The sequence below is a fragment of the Ptychodera flava genome, chromosome 22, assembly GCF_041260155.1.
Source record: "Ptychodera flava strain L36383 chromosome 22, AS_Pfla_20210202, whole genome shotgun sequence".
Classification (NCBI taxonomy): domain Eukaryota; kingdom Metazoa; phylum Hemichordata; class Enteropneusta; family Ptychoderidae; genus Ptychodera; species Ptychodera flava.
Genome location: NC_091949.1, coordinates 24,505,951 through 24,522,127, shown reverse-complemented (window position 1 = coordinate 24,522,127; position 16,177 = coordinate 24,505,951). Strand labels below are relative to the sequence as shown.

Sequence of the window (16,177 nt, the reverse complement as noted above, 5' to 3'; positions counted from 1 at the left end):
GTGTCGTCTGGCCGCGTTACTTCCGATTTTTCAGTACGCGACCTCCCATTGGTCAAATAATTAGCATCATTGGGCGCGGGGACGGCGAATGACCTATCTGCATTCATCAAACGAAAACGTATTTCACTTGCGCCATTGTATAGTCTGAAAACATCCGATCTGCAAAAGGACATGGTATGACACACGTACTGTTTCTGCAGTTACTCTAAAGAGTGAAGTTGTGATCAGAGGGAAAAAAGCGGAGCATTCTCTTATTCCCAAATCCTCCTCAGAGACCATAAACACTACAAACGAACATATTTCTTTTGGGTTGCCCCGAACAAGTCAGGGACAACACCACTTTAGCACCACCCCCTTCGAAAGCAACCTGAAACTTTGGGCTCCAACTTAATTCTGACAGTGCAGGTCAAATTTGACCACATGGGCGATGGAAAATGATAGGTTTGTATTATTTGCATAGTAAACAGGCGCGTTACAGTACACCAAATCCGTTGTCATTCACCTCATGGACGACCAGTACAATGATGGCAATATCCCATTTCAAGCATACTTTATTCAAACTCGTTCAAATTTGCACATTGCTGGAAGGAAAGCAGTGTAACTGTGAAAGTTGATTGTGATGGCTATTTGCTGCCAGGGTTATGGAACAGTTGTACAATGTATACGGTGCTGTAAAGAGAAGTGTACAGAGGGGGAAAGGAAGGCACTGGCTAAATTTTGCTACACAAAGGTATCAAGGTGTTTCTTAAAACAAAAATTAGTATCACACCTTTTAGTTAACAAGAAACCACACAGAACTGGTGTAATGAAACTTCCTCTTTGAAATCTTCCTAGTTGTATCTATTGAGAGACTGAAGTATAGACAATATTAGTAGATTTTTTAATATTCCTTTTGGATCTATTGAAAGACAAATTTTGACAATATTAATAAATTTTTGACAGACTGTTGGAAATGCTGTATATATCACTAGCATCATGTGATTTAAAAGTGGAGTTTGAGATAGTGTGCAAGAGAAGTTTGCCTAATTCTGGAGATGTCGTGATGAATACAATTCATGCATACTTTCAGTGCAACATTTTTCCATAAATTACTTTCTATATAGTGAATCTCAAGTACGAGCAGTGTTCTTAAGCCCTCCCATTTCAGCCATAAGACATCGGCCTACCCCAATTGTTGTGAAAGCGTACAAGTGGACTGAATCGATAGGGGAAGGGCAGGAGAGGACGGCAAACTTTGCAGATCAAATGTCCTTGGCTACTAGTAATTCAAGGGCATTAATCAGCCCTATCTACCATTCATTCCGAAGTTTTCTCTTGCAGGTATCTATGAATTATGGGTATTTGCATGGCGAGGGTAATATGCCAGTATCGGTCACAAAAGATTGTTTACAACTGGTAGCAAATACAAATGTTACACCTCTACCCAGTCAATGGCAAAACTGCTTACGATGCTTGGATAATTCTTTGTGATAACTTTGGTATAATATAAATTGAAGATGTAATGTTGAATGAAAAGCTGACACAAGGAAAGGTCTGTCTTGAGTTTCCTGCCAGTGACGGGCCTTCTTATGAAACTTTCGTCCTCTGAATAAATACCATGTGCAAACTGTGCAGCTTTAAAAAATTGCACATATCAGAAATTACCAATATCTCCCTCCCAAAATCTGACATCAAATTTCAAACAGCAAAGAATTTCAGTGATTTGAGCACATTAGGCGTACCAAGTCTGCATTTGCAAAACTATTTTATAAATTTCCAGCGTGCTAGGTAGTTCATGGCACTACCTTGTCTCCAAAGCATTGATACATGTCAATGAAAATAGTAAAGACACCCCCAAAATTACTGAAATGAGCACATTGATGCACTAAAATGACATTTAATAGTTTGAATATAAAGTACAGCACAAGCACATCTGCCACAGGATGACAACGTATATTAAAAAAGCTTACACCTGTTCACCCCAATTCTCTGTAAACAGGTCCAAATTCACCATTGATAACAATGGGTTTGGACCAATCCATGGTGGTGACAGGGTTTCACAGCCAAAAAATTAAAAATGCTATACACTTTTTGCACCAACTTTATTAGAAAGTCTTTGATCTTCGTACCAAAGATTTCATGAACCGTTGTGGAGAATATAGTTTAAATGTTGAATATCTTACAGTCGCTAACCCCTTTTCTCATGAATTAAAAATTAAAATACATATATTCCCATCAATCGTTCGATCTCAATTTCCCTGTCACTATGGTAAGAGAATTTCAAGTATGTTTTGTTACCCTTGAAAATGACGAAAAACTAGCAGTCTTGTAAATCGACTGATGCAATACCAACAAATAGCCGACCAAAAAAATGCTAAAATTTTAAGAAACATTTTCACATTTGCAATGCGTGTCCACTGAGATTTATTTCAAAAATAAAAGTCCAAATTCATTGGCAAGAACTTCTGTGGTCACATTTTAGCAATGTCCATTTCCCTATTAAATCTTAAAGGTGCATATATTTATATACATCTTGACTATTTCCTGGGTGCTTCACTGAGAAGTTTGAAAGACAGTAAATATTTCGGACTTTCCCTCCCCACCAGTGATCTCCAAAAAATTAAAAAGCATCTTCACATGTTCTTTGAAATAATGTTCAGTCTTTCAAATACCCACTTTCAAAAGACATGCGAAGTGCCTGAAAATATATATAAAATATTGCTAAAACAAAAAGGTCCGTGTTCGATGCCTGGGTAGTTTTCTGTCAACTTTTGTCCAATTTTACCCAAAATATATTCAAGTTCATAAGCCCAATATATCTACTACAGTTGATCCATAATGCTTAGCAGTGTGTGTTAGATATTTTTTTCTTCTTTTAGGATTTGAACACGAGCTTCTTTGGTTGTTCCCAGGTAAACTCTGGGCGTCCAAAATGGCCATAAGTGCTGGTGTTCTGGTAAATTGGTCTCTTCAAGTCAAGTTCCCTGCAAGAAGAAAGTTTGAGAGAAGTCAGAACCATACTGGTATTAAAAGAATGACCCTTTTGAGTGCCAAAGTCAATTTTTGTTGCCTTTGAAAAATAAATGCCACTCAAATTTTGAAAGATTTTTGCCAAAATTTTGATAAGAAACTGTAGCCGATAAAATGTTATGACCATTTGGTTCAAAATTATCAAAAAAATTCATAAAAATTCATAAAAATTAGTAAAATGTTGCACTAAAATTTTTTGGGGAAAAATTACAGAGCTCAAAGGGTTAATGACCATAGACATTACAATAAGCATTTTGGTCTGAGCAAAATCTTTGAGATATGGTTTTTACTCTTGGCGTGGATCACACCTCGGCAACATTCTTCTGGTCAACCATTTGCATTGTCTCTTGTGGGTAAACCAAGTTTTCACAGCCTTATTTTTGTGAAAATTGACAATATAATTTTTCCTTGAACTAAAACAGGGAGATAATGCCGCAAAAACACTGACAAAGGGTCAAACCCTAAACTCCTGTATTTTAATCTCCAGCACTCATGTTTTTTTATCTACCCCTTCTTTTTCTTTTCTGTAATTTTATTTCTTGAAACTGGGATGGCAGCCATTCTGAATTTCAAATAGTCAAGGTAATTTGTCTTTCTGGCCAAAATTTGGTCCTGCATATTTGCCTTTTGTCTGATATGCATAAATGTCATACAGGAAGTGAAAATTCAAATAAGCTATACATGATACCTTAGAATTCCCTATTTGCATCAAAATAAATAGCAACATGTTACTTATTATTTTATGCAGAACTTTTGAAACTTTGATTCAAAACCGAGCTTGGTTTCCTTTCTTTCAGAAGAATGACAAAAGAGTGCAAAATACTATTGAAGCTACACATTACAATGGAATTTTTTTCTTATGAATGAATATTTCAAACAACTTGTTTCAATAACAATGCACCTTTTCAATGTTAGCCCAGACAAATGAAAATCATTCAGTATTGTGTTCATGTAGAATGCTTTCATTCAAAAAGACCAAGCTAAAGATGGCGATAAAGACATATTTATGCGATCCTACGTTTCCATACCTGACAATGATACCCGGTCTCAAGTCAAAGTTCTCTTTGACAATCTGAAGGAGTTCCTGCTCTGAACGATCTGATGTGCCGTAGCTGAACACAGTAATAGACAGTGGTTCCGCGATACCGATGGCATATGAAACCTGCAGGGAAGGGAGAGAATTATTTGTACATGTACCAGGGATAGAACAATGAAATTGACAGGTACAACTGATGCTTCAATATACAGGTTACAGGAAGTATGTTGGGTAACTTTATGTAAGTTTTTTACATCGCTATGATCTGTTCTGATGGAAGAATTAACAGGATTGTGTGTTGATCCTGACACTTTTGGTGGGAATTTCACGCATGGAGCACAGGCAGTCTGGGAGAAGTCCAAAGGAACTGAGAACCGAGAGTAGTCGTGCAAAAGTGTTTGATTTTTCAGGTAAAAGTGGTAAAGGAAGACATGTCATAATGTGTACTTTCCTGAAGAAATGGGCTGAATCATCCCAACAGGTCAATAAGATGTAGGTACGGCTGAAACAAGATGTTAGACTACATATGATGTTTCTTACCTGTACTAGTACACGTCTGACTAAGCCAGCCTTGACCAGGGACTTTGCAACCCATCGTGCTGCGTATGCAGCAGATCTGTCCACCTTTGTGTAATCTTTGCCAGAGAAGGCACCCCCTCCGTGGGCTCCCCAGCCACCATAGGTGTCAACAATGATCTTCCTGCCAGTCAAGCCAGCATCTCCCTGTTAGACACAAAGACAGAATAACACAGGTTACCTTCTGTGAAAAATTGCAGAAGATTACTTAATATAGAATGTGTGCCTCGGGACCTACTCTGACTTTAAGATTTTTACAATATTTTTATGATGTACCATTTGCATGCACTCAATTAGACGGTCTTGGAATAAATAAACTTTTCTCAGTCTTTATTTTTGTGAAAATCAAATCGGTTTTTTGATCTCATAGAGTTAGCATAGGAATGCCGGCCCACTTTGAATTTCACATGGTGGTAAATCAAAAGTATTCATTTTTCCTAAGACTATTTGTTAACCCAAATCTTATTATTTTGAATGAGTGCTTGAAAGTTTTCTTGAGGAAAGTTTGAGCAAGAGTCAAGTCTTTCACTTTCGAGGCGCATACTGAATGCCTGTTGTGTTTTAAAACAGAGGGGTAAAAAATTTGGTGGAAGAGCTTCCACTAGTACCGTTTTGAAGTTTTGTCACAATTTGAACAAAATTCGACAGAGGCAATCTCAGGAATCTGAACCATCATATGACATCACAATCCCGACTTTCGACAAATCACAACATATAATTTTTATCGTTGAAAATTTGAGGAACTTCATTCAACTGATGAAAAACCGAAAAATTGAGGTGTTTGACATTTCAGAAAGTGTCAGCAGGTTGGAACCCAATGTTATGCTAAGCAGACGCTGAAAAGCAGCACTCTTATTTACTTCTTTGTAAGGCAAATTTGCAATCTATTCTTATGTTAATCTATTAACATTGGCTAATTGTTCCTCAACAGCAACTTGAATTAAATTTCAATTAACACCCATTTTGTCTATTGAAAAGCAATACTCAGTGAGAAAGTTCAGAACATGATATGGAAATTAACTTGTTTCTACATGTCTTGTCCAAAAACATGTGAATACTTGATGACTAAAAACAGCATTGTTAATGACTGTTGAAACAACATGTTGAATTGGTTCACAAGTATGTTTGCTTTCAACCCCCTTCATTTTTCACAAGATTTTTGTTTGATCTCTAATTTGAGCAGTATGGAAGTGAAGGAAACGCAGTCAGAGCCTAGTGCCATGGTCACCTAAAAGAGTCAGAAAACTGTGACCAACATCATGGAGGGTGGATGGTGCATGGAATAATCAATATCAGAAAAGACAAGTGTATTGACGAAGTTCAATATCACTATTGCCACAATCATACTTTTGTTGCTGCTACTGAAAAAAAATTCTGTCTGTTGCTTTCATAATCATCTTTTCTCATTTAGTAGGAATGTTGATCACTACATACACAGCTACTTCAAAAGAGTATTTGCACATGGCCACTGGTCTGTTAGGGTCAGCGAAAGTCATGGAATTGTTAGAAGCTGATGACAGTGTTTGAAAGACCACTATTACAAGTTTGGCCGTAGTTTGTACTTTTCTGCCAGACTTACCATGGGACCTCCCATGATGAAGCTGCCTGATGGGTTCAAGTGGTAAATTGTATTCTCGTCCAGGTACGTCTCTGGAATGACAGATTTGATGACTTTTTCTCTCAGCTCCTTTCTGAGTTCGTCATTCGTGATTTCAGGGCCATGCTGAGTTGAGATGACCACTGTGTGGACGCGGAGTGGGATGCAGGCTCCGTTGTCAATTTTGTACTCAATGGTAACCTGTTGGTGCAAAACATTAACGGCCATTAACATTTCTGTAAAACCCTTTTGCGAAACAGAGCTCTCAAGATTGGCATTTCACATACTTTGGTTTAAATTGTAGGTGTACTGTAGCATGATAAACTTGTTTTCTTCCTAACAAAATCTTTGAAAATGGAAATTCCATTCTTGGTTAATCTGTTCTTAGGTTCATCAGACCAGATATCACTGTTATAGTTGATTTGATTACACAGACAAGACTAGAACAACACACTGCCCGTCAGAGCCCAGTGGCAAACAGTCAATCATCATCAGTGAAAAGCCTGTACAAGAGCGCCCTCTATCAGACAGGCCTTGACAAACAAGCCTCGTATCAGCTTCTGAAGATGTTACAGCCAGCCAATAGCAATTGGTAAAGACAAATTTTTCATACAATGGTAATTTGCATATATCAAAAAGCCTTACACAAATGATACATCAGCATGACATTGGCTTGGCAACATGCCAAATATTGAACACCCTAAGAAGCATGGTTTTGATTTTTCACTTTCATTTCATTTATTCTCTCTTTCGTTTTACTCATGATGACGGCCTATACGGAGAATAAAAGGCTGACGGACAAATTTGCAAGATCCACAATGCAACCTCTCAGATGCACAAATTCGCTGTTCTATATATAATGATCTTCTAGTGAACAGTCTCAATTTACAGGGATGAAAAATAACATTTTCGGGACATTAATTTATTTACAACATCACAAGCTATTGGGAAAGTTTCAAAAGACATTGCTATTAATTCTGAGGTAAAAACTTTCAAAATTTCAAGAGATCACAGTTTGTTATGAGGTAATCTTTGAAACAAACAAATCAATTTTAATCCATTTCGTCTGAGGGTAAGAGAAATCTTGTGTTTGCCCTGTGCTGTCTGACAATGCAATTTTCTCTTCCCTGTTATAGGTCAGTGGTATTAAACATCACTCACAGCAAGATATTTTCCCCGAAAAGTGGCCGCAACGTTTAAGTGGGCGTTCTTTGAAATAATGAACACAATTTTGCTTTCTCTTTGAAGTGATGACAATGAACAACATTCTCGGAACGTGTCGACTTCATCCCTACTTGTAATCGGTGGTAAACAGGACACGCCTCGAAAGAAATCTTTTATGTGGACTAATGAGACCAACTTTGATCAATTCCTTCTAATCTGTAGAGTTGTTGCAAGTTTGTTACCTCAAAAACAGAATGGTGTTAAGTAGTTTGTCAAAATCAGAAGTGACAAATTGACAAAGCTTATATTAGTTTTATTTATGCAGTGGCATAGTAGCAAGGACATGTGAAATTATTCAGCTGATGTCTAACATGTGGACAGGTAGGCAAGTGGAAACCGAGGTAGGGGCTATGAACTTGTTCAGGTTACTGGTTATGCTGGGGCCACTGGATCTGAAAATCATTTACTCCATGAAAAATTTGGGACTCCATAATGACATACTGATTATTATACATTGTTGGACACGGATGGGAGTAAGGCCTCATGTCTCTGTCACAGTAGACTTTACTAAGTTATGTGACATTATCCTTGTATTTCTCCATAGAAATTTATATTGAACTGGTGTATGGCTTCAAGCCTGTACATCAAAATCACAGAAAGACTTTTTAATAAATTTTACAGCTAACATGCTTAATGTTGCAATCAGAAGTCTAGTAATGGCTCAACATCTGCATCATGTGACCTGCCTGAACCAATCAATGACAGGATCTACACTGTCAATCAGTTTTCATCTGCAGAGGTAAGGTATTGTTATTCCATATACATTACCTGGGTTTTTGAGTCGGGACGCAGGTATGGCATGTCGCCATTACGTCTCAATTCTGCTAATTTTCTATTAAGTGCGTGAGCGAGAACGACAGTCAATGGCATGCATTCTTCTGTTTCATCTGTGGCGTAGCCAAACATGAGACCCTGATCACCAGCGCCGACGTCTTCTTCCTTCCTGTTCATATGTACACCAGCTGCAATCTCTGGGGCTTGCTGCTCAATGGCAACTAGTACATTGCAAGTCTTGTAGTCGAATCCTGCAAACAAAAAGAACAAAATTGCTCACACGTCTGTCTGATGTGCTTTTACAGCTGCAGTCTTCAATCCCTGGTTCTCGTGTTAGTTCTTGTTGACACTGACATTGAACACAGCATTTAGCTATCTACAGAGAATCAACTTGTACACAGAAAAAGCTTACAAACAACCTGCCCATTTATTCCCATTGGTTTTGATCAACTTCCTCGTCAATCGTGTGCACGGACCTGTTGTACAGGGAATGGGGGAGTGAATGGTTTGAGAGCTGAAATTTTGATAAGTGAGAAAAGCAACAGTAAACTTCACACAGCAAGCAAATTTTTTTTGATGGAGGAGGATTTTTATCAAACTCTCCTTTGCCATATATATTCTTATCAATTACTGTGTAACATGGACGGATAAAGTTCACACTACCACTTATGTAGGTTGGGGTAGATGAAGCGTCATCATCAGGCTGATAAAAATACCGACGATTGGATTCTGAACCTTTTCACCCCCATTTCATTATACAGAGTTCCAACTTCGCCACAGAAAACAATGCGACCTCACTAAAATATACTGTGAAAAGGATCGTGCATGGAATTCATTCTGTGGAAAGAGAGCAGCCACCTGATTTTGGTAAGCATAGATCTTTTATCAGTTTAACCCAATCACAAACTTACCTTTTGCACAGTTATCATAGCCAATTTTCTTGACAGTGTCACGGACTACCTTTTGGTAGTCGACAACTGCTTTTGAGGTGATCTCGCCAGCAATCAGAACCATACCAGTTTTTGTGCAAGTTTCTATCAAAGAGAAAAAAATTCCCATTTGGTTGCATCATCTTTTTACACAGTACTGCAGTCTGTCAATAATACAGATGTTCATATTTTAAGTGTATTTTAATATCCATACCCTGTTCAGAGTTACCATGACAATTTGGCAATCTACAGCTTAGTACGAGACAGATATAAAATATCAGCAAAGGGCAAAGAAGACCATTGATATAATGATCATTTGCCAACCAGAAACATGTTGCTTTGTTTAACACCAGGATGTACCATTGCCCCTGGATTACGGTTTGTTTATGGTTATCAAAATTTATGCTTTAATTATGTTTTTAGTCTATATGGAGTAAATGTCACAGTACAGGCTTGGTTGGAGTGATGGCAAATTATTTTGAGGAATACTCCAAGCATGCACATAACCAACGGACTACCATTTGCGGTGGAGTAGCTGGCCTTTCCACAAGACAGTGGGCGCAAGATAACATCACACTAGGGCGTGTTATGACAGGTCTTTCATTTCGATGAGAGAGAATCAGAAATTTACTTGACTAATCACACTGTCACGGTAGCACGACGCTATTGTGTTCTATATTTCAATATCTTGATGTGCAACGACGTCAGCGTTCATTACAGGCATATTGCAGTAATGTTCTTCAGCATTAATTATCTTGGTAAAATTGCTGATTACTTAAATCATATGAATAATATCTGTGGCATATTTGTGCAGGACACACACTATACACACTCCATTCAATATATATCAGTTTCACATAAACTATATTGTTAGGCGATTTTCTCCTTCCTGTTGACTAGGAAAGGAAGCAGTTGCTATGGTAACAGCCAGCCAGCAACTATCTGCATCAATTGCTGATATTCTTTTGTTGCCATGGAGACATCCCACGGCTGACGTGGATGTATCAATCATTACAGATCACACACAAGAAAGGTGCAGCAAAGACATATTGGAAAGTGGGGAGGAGGGCTCATGAAGCGAAACTACAGGTAAATGTGACACAATTCTATCGAATATATTTATGAAAAAATTACAAAGTTAAGTAAATTATGGAGGTATATTCAAACAAAGTTTTCGACTTGGCGCAAAAACTATCATAATGACAGAAAACTTTTTCAGGCAAAGTAATGAAACAAACTACTGACACATTGCAATTACACAGAGTATCCAAACCCTTTCCTTGACCAATCCTTCATTCCTGATATTCCAATTGTTTACAATATGGTATTTCGACATGTATCTGGCACATGACTGCGTATTTTCCACATGCCAGAGTTTCTAGAGTCTTGATGGAGTCATGAAAATGTTATGTTGTTTGACTGAAGAAAATTTAACCCTTTTCCTGCCAAGTCCATATTTCACCACCACGTCAAGATGGTTAAAATTAATGAAATACAACGTATTCCATATGATGTATTTTAACATAATATTGTACATTTGAAGGCTGTTGAAAACATAATACTGTAAAGTTGATTTTTTTGGGATAAAAGATGCTATAACATACCAAGCCAAGTGTGTGAAAATACGTCATGTTTTGGCTCAATACCGCTTTTTACTGACTTGGCTGATGGGGAAGTGATACAGTTATTACTGTCTGGCAGGAAAAAATTTAAAGAAATACCAACATTGATTTTGAAAGTCCTGAAATCTTAAAACATTGCAGATGTAAGACCTCGCTTTTCAACACTAAAAAGTGCCGGACAAACCTTGCAAAAGACTGACAGTCAAATAAACAAGTTGTAAAATCAAGTATTGATTAGAAAATGACATTGAAAAGTTTATAAAGACACTTCTGGATAGACATGTCACTAGGAAGCAAAGTAACCATTTTACATGGTAATACATACCACATGCTACCTTTGCATTGGGATCTTGCTGTAAATGAGCATCCAAGACTGCATCGCTGACTTGGTCACACAGTTTATCTGTAAAAAGAACCAGAAAAGATTGGCGTTAAGCTTTCTTGCCTCTCGATCCAACAGATATGCCTCCATACATGTGCTAATCACAAACTTTTGATAATCACAAGCCTATATCATACATGTAGGTATGATACAGCACACACAAATATTTGGCTGCAGGCAGAATCTTTTCTGTCCTATAGGCATTGCTGTACACAGTCAGTAGCTTTGGCCAATATTGCGATATGCCAACAGAAACTATTCTGTGCTATGATACATGCATAGATCCCAAGTTGTCTTTGAACCACAATGTGATTATTATGGTTTTGATCATAACAGCTTGGATGGAAAACCTACAATCTGACAAGATCTCCTTATAACATGTATATTGCAAACTGCATGTTTACATTTGGTAAATTTGTAACTGTATGAAGTGCAGTTCAATTGCTGAAGTTTTCTATGTGCAAAGGCCTGTACTAAAGTACAACCCATTTCACCAAGGACCATACGTGATTTTCTCTCCATTACAAAACCATACTGTGGATTAATATGTGTTCAACAAAAGGTTAACAATGTGGTTAAAAGTACCTGTGGGAATTTTCAAACATGGAAATGCAGACATCTATTGGCAGAGGTACTGTACCTTAAAGTACTGTAAGGTGGTTTACAAAGGCAGCGCAAAATAATGGGTATCCAAAATGCATTTTTCACTTCATCTTTCACTTTGAAAAAGTTTTTTTGTCACCATTTATGTTTTCATTGATCTTGCTCGCAGAGTCAGTACTTACATATACAACTTTGTCTCCTGGTCATGCAATTTTCTGTTGTTTTAAACTATGATTTTGTGAATGACTGTGATATAACTCTTCTTACCAGACACCTAGTGAGAATGTTTGGTCCTTTACTTAAAGAAAATTTCTCCAAATATTCAAACAGTAGCAGAGAGTGCACAAACAATTTATTAACGTTTCTTCCTCTTTGTTTTGATTTCTCAACGTCCTTAGATACAAAGCTTTGGTATTTATTACGAAACTTTGATTCCACGCCAAGTTACTGATAGGGTCATTAAAAGACAGGTGCAGAGTACACTGCAGTTTCCAATTTTTCACTGTAGCAACTTGAGAATGTGACAAAAATATGATCCACTTCCAGTATTTATTGGTTGTTATAGAGGTGTTTATGATAAAATGTCACATTACGTCAGATTTCGACAGAATGGGTACTCAACTTTTTACAGGGCAGCCATTGTGTTCAAAAGTTTTGTCATCTTTCTGCCAGCAGGTTTGATAGTCCAACCCACACCTTCAGAAGTCGTAACACTTAAGTGTACGTGATGGCTTGGCAAAACTGGCTTTACATGTATATAACTGGTTCAATTCTATCCTCCCAAAACGTGTCCAACAGACTATGCAGAGACACCATACAAACAGTGTGTGTCTGCCCAGTTGATTGTTTTGCTCAGAATATCAGATCTACATCTGTTTGGACCTCTATTCACGACAGGAAACTCATGACAAATATGGCTTTCCTCTGAAAAATTTGCAGAAATAATCCTCTTATTCCCACAGAGCTACATTTAACGAAGCTCAGACTGAATTTAGTGAAATGTGATCACGCTCAATTTTCAACAGACTTGCGATCAAATTAATCAACTTTCACACAATCAGCTTGATTTCAAGAGTCATCTGGTCAATGCCAATCAAGAATTTGAATATGGATGTGACATTCTGAAATATCAAAAAAATATTATTTCTTATCTGCATTACTACAGCAGTTTGAACTTGAAATTTCAAGTGTTCAGAGATGTCATACATGCAACATACTCAAAAATATTCAGCTTGCCAGGAAAAGGATTTTTATGAACCAACATTATAAGAAGTCTGAACAATATTGCCAATGCCTGCGAGCAGAAAACCTGCAGCTCATATCATACCCATGTCAACTCAAAGTGTTTTGTTTTCAGCCTAAAGCTTGGATACCACAATCTACACCGACTATTTTCACTTTGGTGTTTGCATACTTTGTATTAATTACAAATTGTTAACTTGGTGGGAATTTTCAACCCATCAACTTGAGAAAATCCCATGGGTTAAATGAAAACAATAGGAGGTACCCTATGGTGCTTGAGCAACTGCCAATTTTTCTTTTCAGAGAATCAACATGAGATCTTTAACGATAATTTTCACTTTGATGTTTGCATACTCTGTACTACACACAGGTTGTTACCTTGTATGGGAATCTTTACTTCACGTCAACTTGTGTAAATCCAATGGGATTAACAAACTCGACAAAATTATTAAAAGGTACGTCATAGAGGTTGAACGAAAGCCAATTTTTCTTTTCAGAGAATTTACTTCAGATCCTTAACGATAATTTTCACTTTCGTGTTTTCTCACATACTGTGTATTACAAAGAGCCACTTTCATTTCATGGGAAATTTTAGATAGTTTTTTTGTTCTTGTTTGTCAACTCATTCGAATATCTCTTTCAATTTGTCGCCTTTTGCTATGGCAATTTGTGAATGGCAATTACACCAAAATTTGTATTCCTGCTGTAAATTTTTTTTGCTCTAGTTACATCATCCTTATTTTAATTTTCAAACAATACTTGGTCCAATGAGTGGGTACATTTTTGTCTCTGTTGAGAGAAAGTTCCAAATACAATGGCAAAAGAGTGACGGTTGACTTCGTTATTTTGGTACACAAATTTCTGTCGGGGACTGCATGAAACAGAACTGGTACGATTCAGCAAACACACCAACGGGGTAGTTAAAGGTGCCTTTTTTTCACTTCTTCAGAATATGCAAACTACTGTAACTTCACATGACTGTTTTCCTTGCTTTTCCACAGCAGAGCTGCACACATGACCATGAGCTTTCTTCATTAATCTCAGTTTAGTTCTATCAACACACCCCTTTGCTACACATCAAATGGATTTTTTGAAAGTGTTCATATTGCTACTTTATAGTGGAGAGGACTTTTGATGAAATGTGACCTTGGAGTTTGTTAATGTCACCCAGTGGGAGCACTGCCACTGTCCAAGTGTGACCCAGTAATGGAATCAACACACACCAGCCTACATGTACTGTATGCACATCAACTATTTGCGCAGACTATCCTGTCTAATGTGGTTTTACATGCAGACGTTTTGAACAAAATAACATCAGATAGGATCTCCCAGGATCTGTCAAAGTTTATGTCAAAGCTTAAGACTTTCACCCCCAGTTCCCTGTATACAGGTCCAACTTACCATAGAAACAATGGATTTGGGACAAACCATAGTGGTGTAAGGGTGAAGAGTATCAAAGTATTGGCAGACATGCATTGATTTCTGCTACATGTACGTGTATCATATTCATAGAAAAGCTAGTTTTGACTGTGCTGCTGGCACTCATGTACCCTGTCCCGTTCCCTCAGTGCAGTACTTCTAGAAGGCCCTTTTGGGAATATCACTAGTACAACTGTGGACAGAATTAAAATTGAGTGTCATGCTCCACTTCTGTGACAAAATAATGCTGCAACCTTGACATGCCAAAGTGTAAATGAAATTCAGCAATGATTGGCTGGAACAATGGTTTAAAGTTGAAAGTTGAAAGGTTAATTCGGCTGTCATTTGAGGTACATCAACAGTCTCGTCAAACAAAACACTGTTTAAAAATGGGTTTATGGGCTTCTTGGGATGAATAAATACCTTGCGGTATTCAAGCAGAAGAGTTCATGGCCATACATGTACAACTTTGATCCAGTTTGTGCCGGTTGTAAGCTTCAAGCAAACCATATATGCTAACATAGGTAAAACATGGTTGCATGAATAGACACCTACAAGATAGCCATTATAATGAATGTGTAGCTCTTGACTTGCCTTGGCCAATATGCAAATACGATTTTGTAAATTTCAAAGATATTCACTGGGGAGAAAAGTTTCTGTTGCTTGTACTTTGTACGAACGGAGGCTTGCCCTAACAGTTCCTTTTGTTTCTATTGAATTCTGCTAATTCATCACAGTGACAGTAACAATGCTTCAGACAACAGGCATGATGATGTAGAAGAAAGTGTACAAATACAGTCACTCAAATCTGACATGCAGCTGGCTTTTTTAGAGTAAATGAAGTCTGGGTCATGTCACTTCATACTTTGCACTGCAATTGTAGTGTTATTTTGCCTTGGGCTTTTCTCAGCCTCTCATTGTTCCACCGAACTATTAAAAAATACTAAAAGTAAAAACATGCATCTCTACGAATATGCCAAGCACATGCTGCGTTTAAAGATGTCAACATTTCTGAACAGATACATGTTTATAGGAGCACAATGAATGCCAACAAAGGTTTTCTTCAGCTGTTGTGCTGATGCAAATTTGTGATGACCTACTGTATTCATATCAAGAAACACCCATTCAGCAACACTGGTACATATATACCTTTTCAACTCCAAAGAAAAGAGTGACCGGCAAATAACAGCCCAAAAGTAGGGATTTACATCAATTCACAGTGGATTTGTCTGAAACAAACCTTACATACACCACACAATGCTTGCCTGTTAGTATTGCAATGTTCAGTTCACAAGGACAAGTCTTGACAATGGTGCAGTCAATGAACCTATAACTTGGCGATCAAAAGACACAGATATATCACTGTCAAAGTGACAGAGTAAAATCAGGCACTGATCAGATCTCAAGAAGAAAATCACTGTATATCTTGAACAATTGGAAGGGAGTGGGGGATTTACTATACTTAGAACTGATTTCCTTATCTTTTGCATAAAACCAGCATATCATCGTTATCATGTGCACATGTACATGTAGTAAAAACTTCGTTTGGCTTTTCAGAACTTTGGAAACCCAACATTCACCATCTCACACTTTTACATTGCGTGTTGGGTCGGCTGCAAGACTGCACGGAATACCGGCAAAGCTAAGCATTGGGTTTCTGAGTAGGGGATGCCCAGCAACTGCAGTGTTTTGGCAGGCAAAACTGCACTTTGGTTTCTTTCAGGTCCAAACACTTAGAAACCCTTGGATTCAACTGGAAATCTG

The 16,177-nt window shown here is 37.6% G+C and overlaps 1 protein-coding gene across 1 annotated transcript in view; it reads right to left on the bottom strand.

Annotated features, from left to right (window-relative positions):
• Window positions 1-533: 533 nt before the first annotated feature.
• Window positions 534-16,177, bottom strand: part of LOC139123020 (S-adenosylmethionine synthase-like) — a 23,394-nt gene continuing 7,750 nt past the window's right edge. Inside the window, exons 2-8 of the mRNA XM_070688960.1 lie at window positions 11,093-11,170; window positions 9,128-9,250; window positions 8,211-8,467; window positions 6,201-6,419; window positions 4,586-4,768; window positions 4,038-4,171; window positions 534-2,963 (exon numbers count right to left, since the gene is read on the bottom strand). Coding sequence (XP_070545061.1) covers window positions 2,855-2,963; window positions 4,038-4,171; window positions 4,586-4,768; window positions 6,201-6,419; window positions 8,211-8,467; window positions 9,128-9,250; window positions 11,093-11,170 — 1,103 coding nt within the window. The 3' untranslated portion in view covers window positions 534-2,854. The remainder of the gene's footprint in view (window positions 2,964-4,037; window positions 4,172-4,585; window positions 4,769-6,200; window positions 6,420-8,210; window positions 8,468-9,127; window positions 9,251-11,092; window positions 11,171-16,177) is intronic.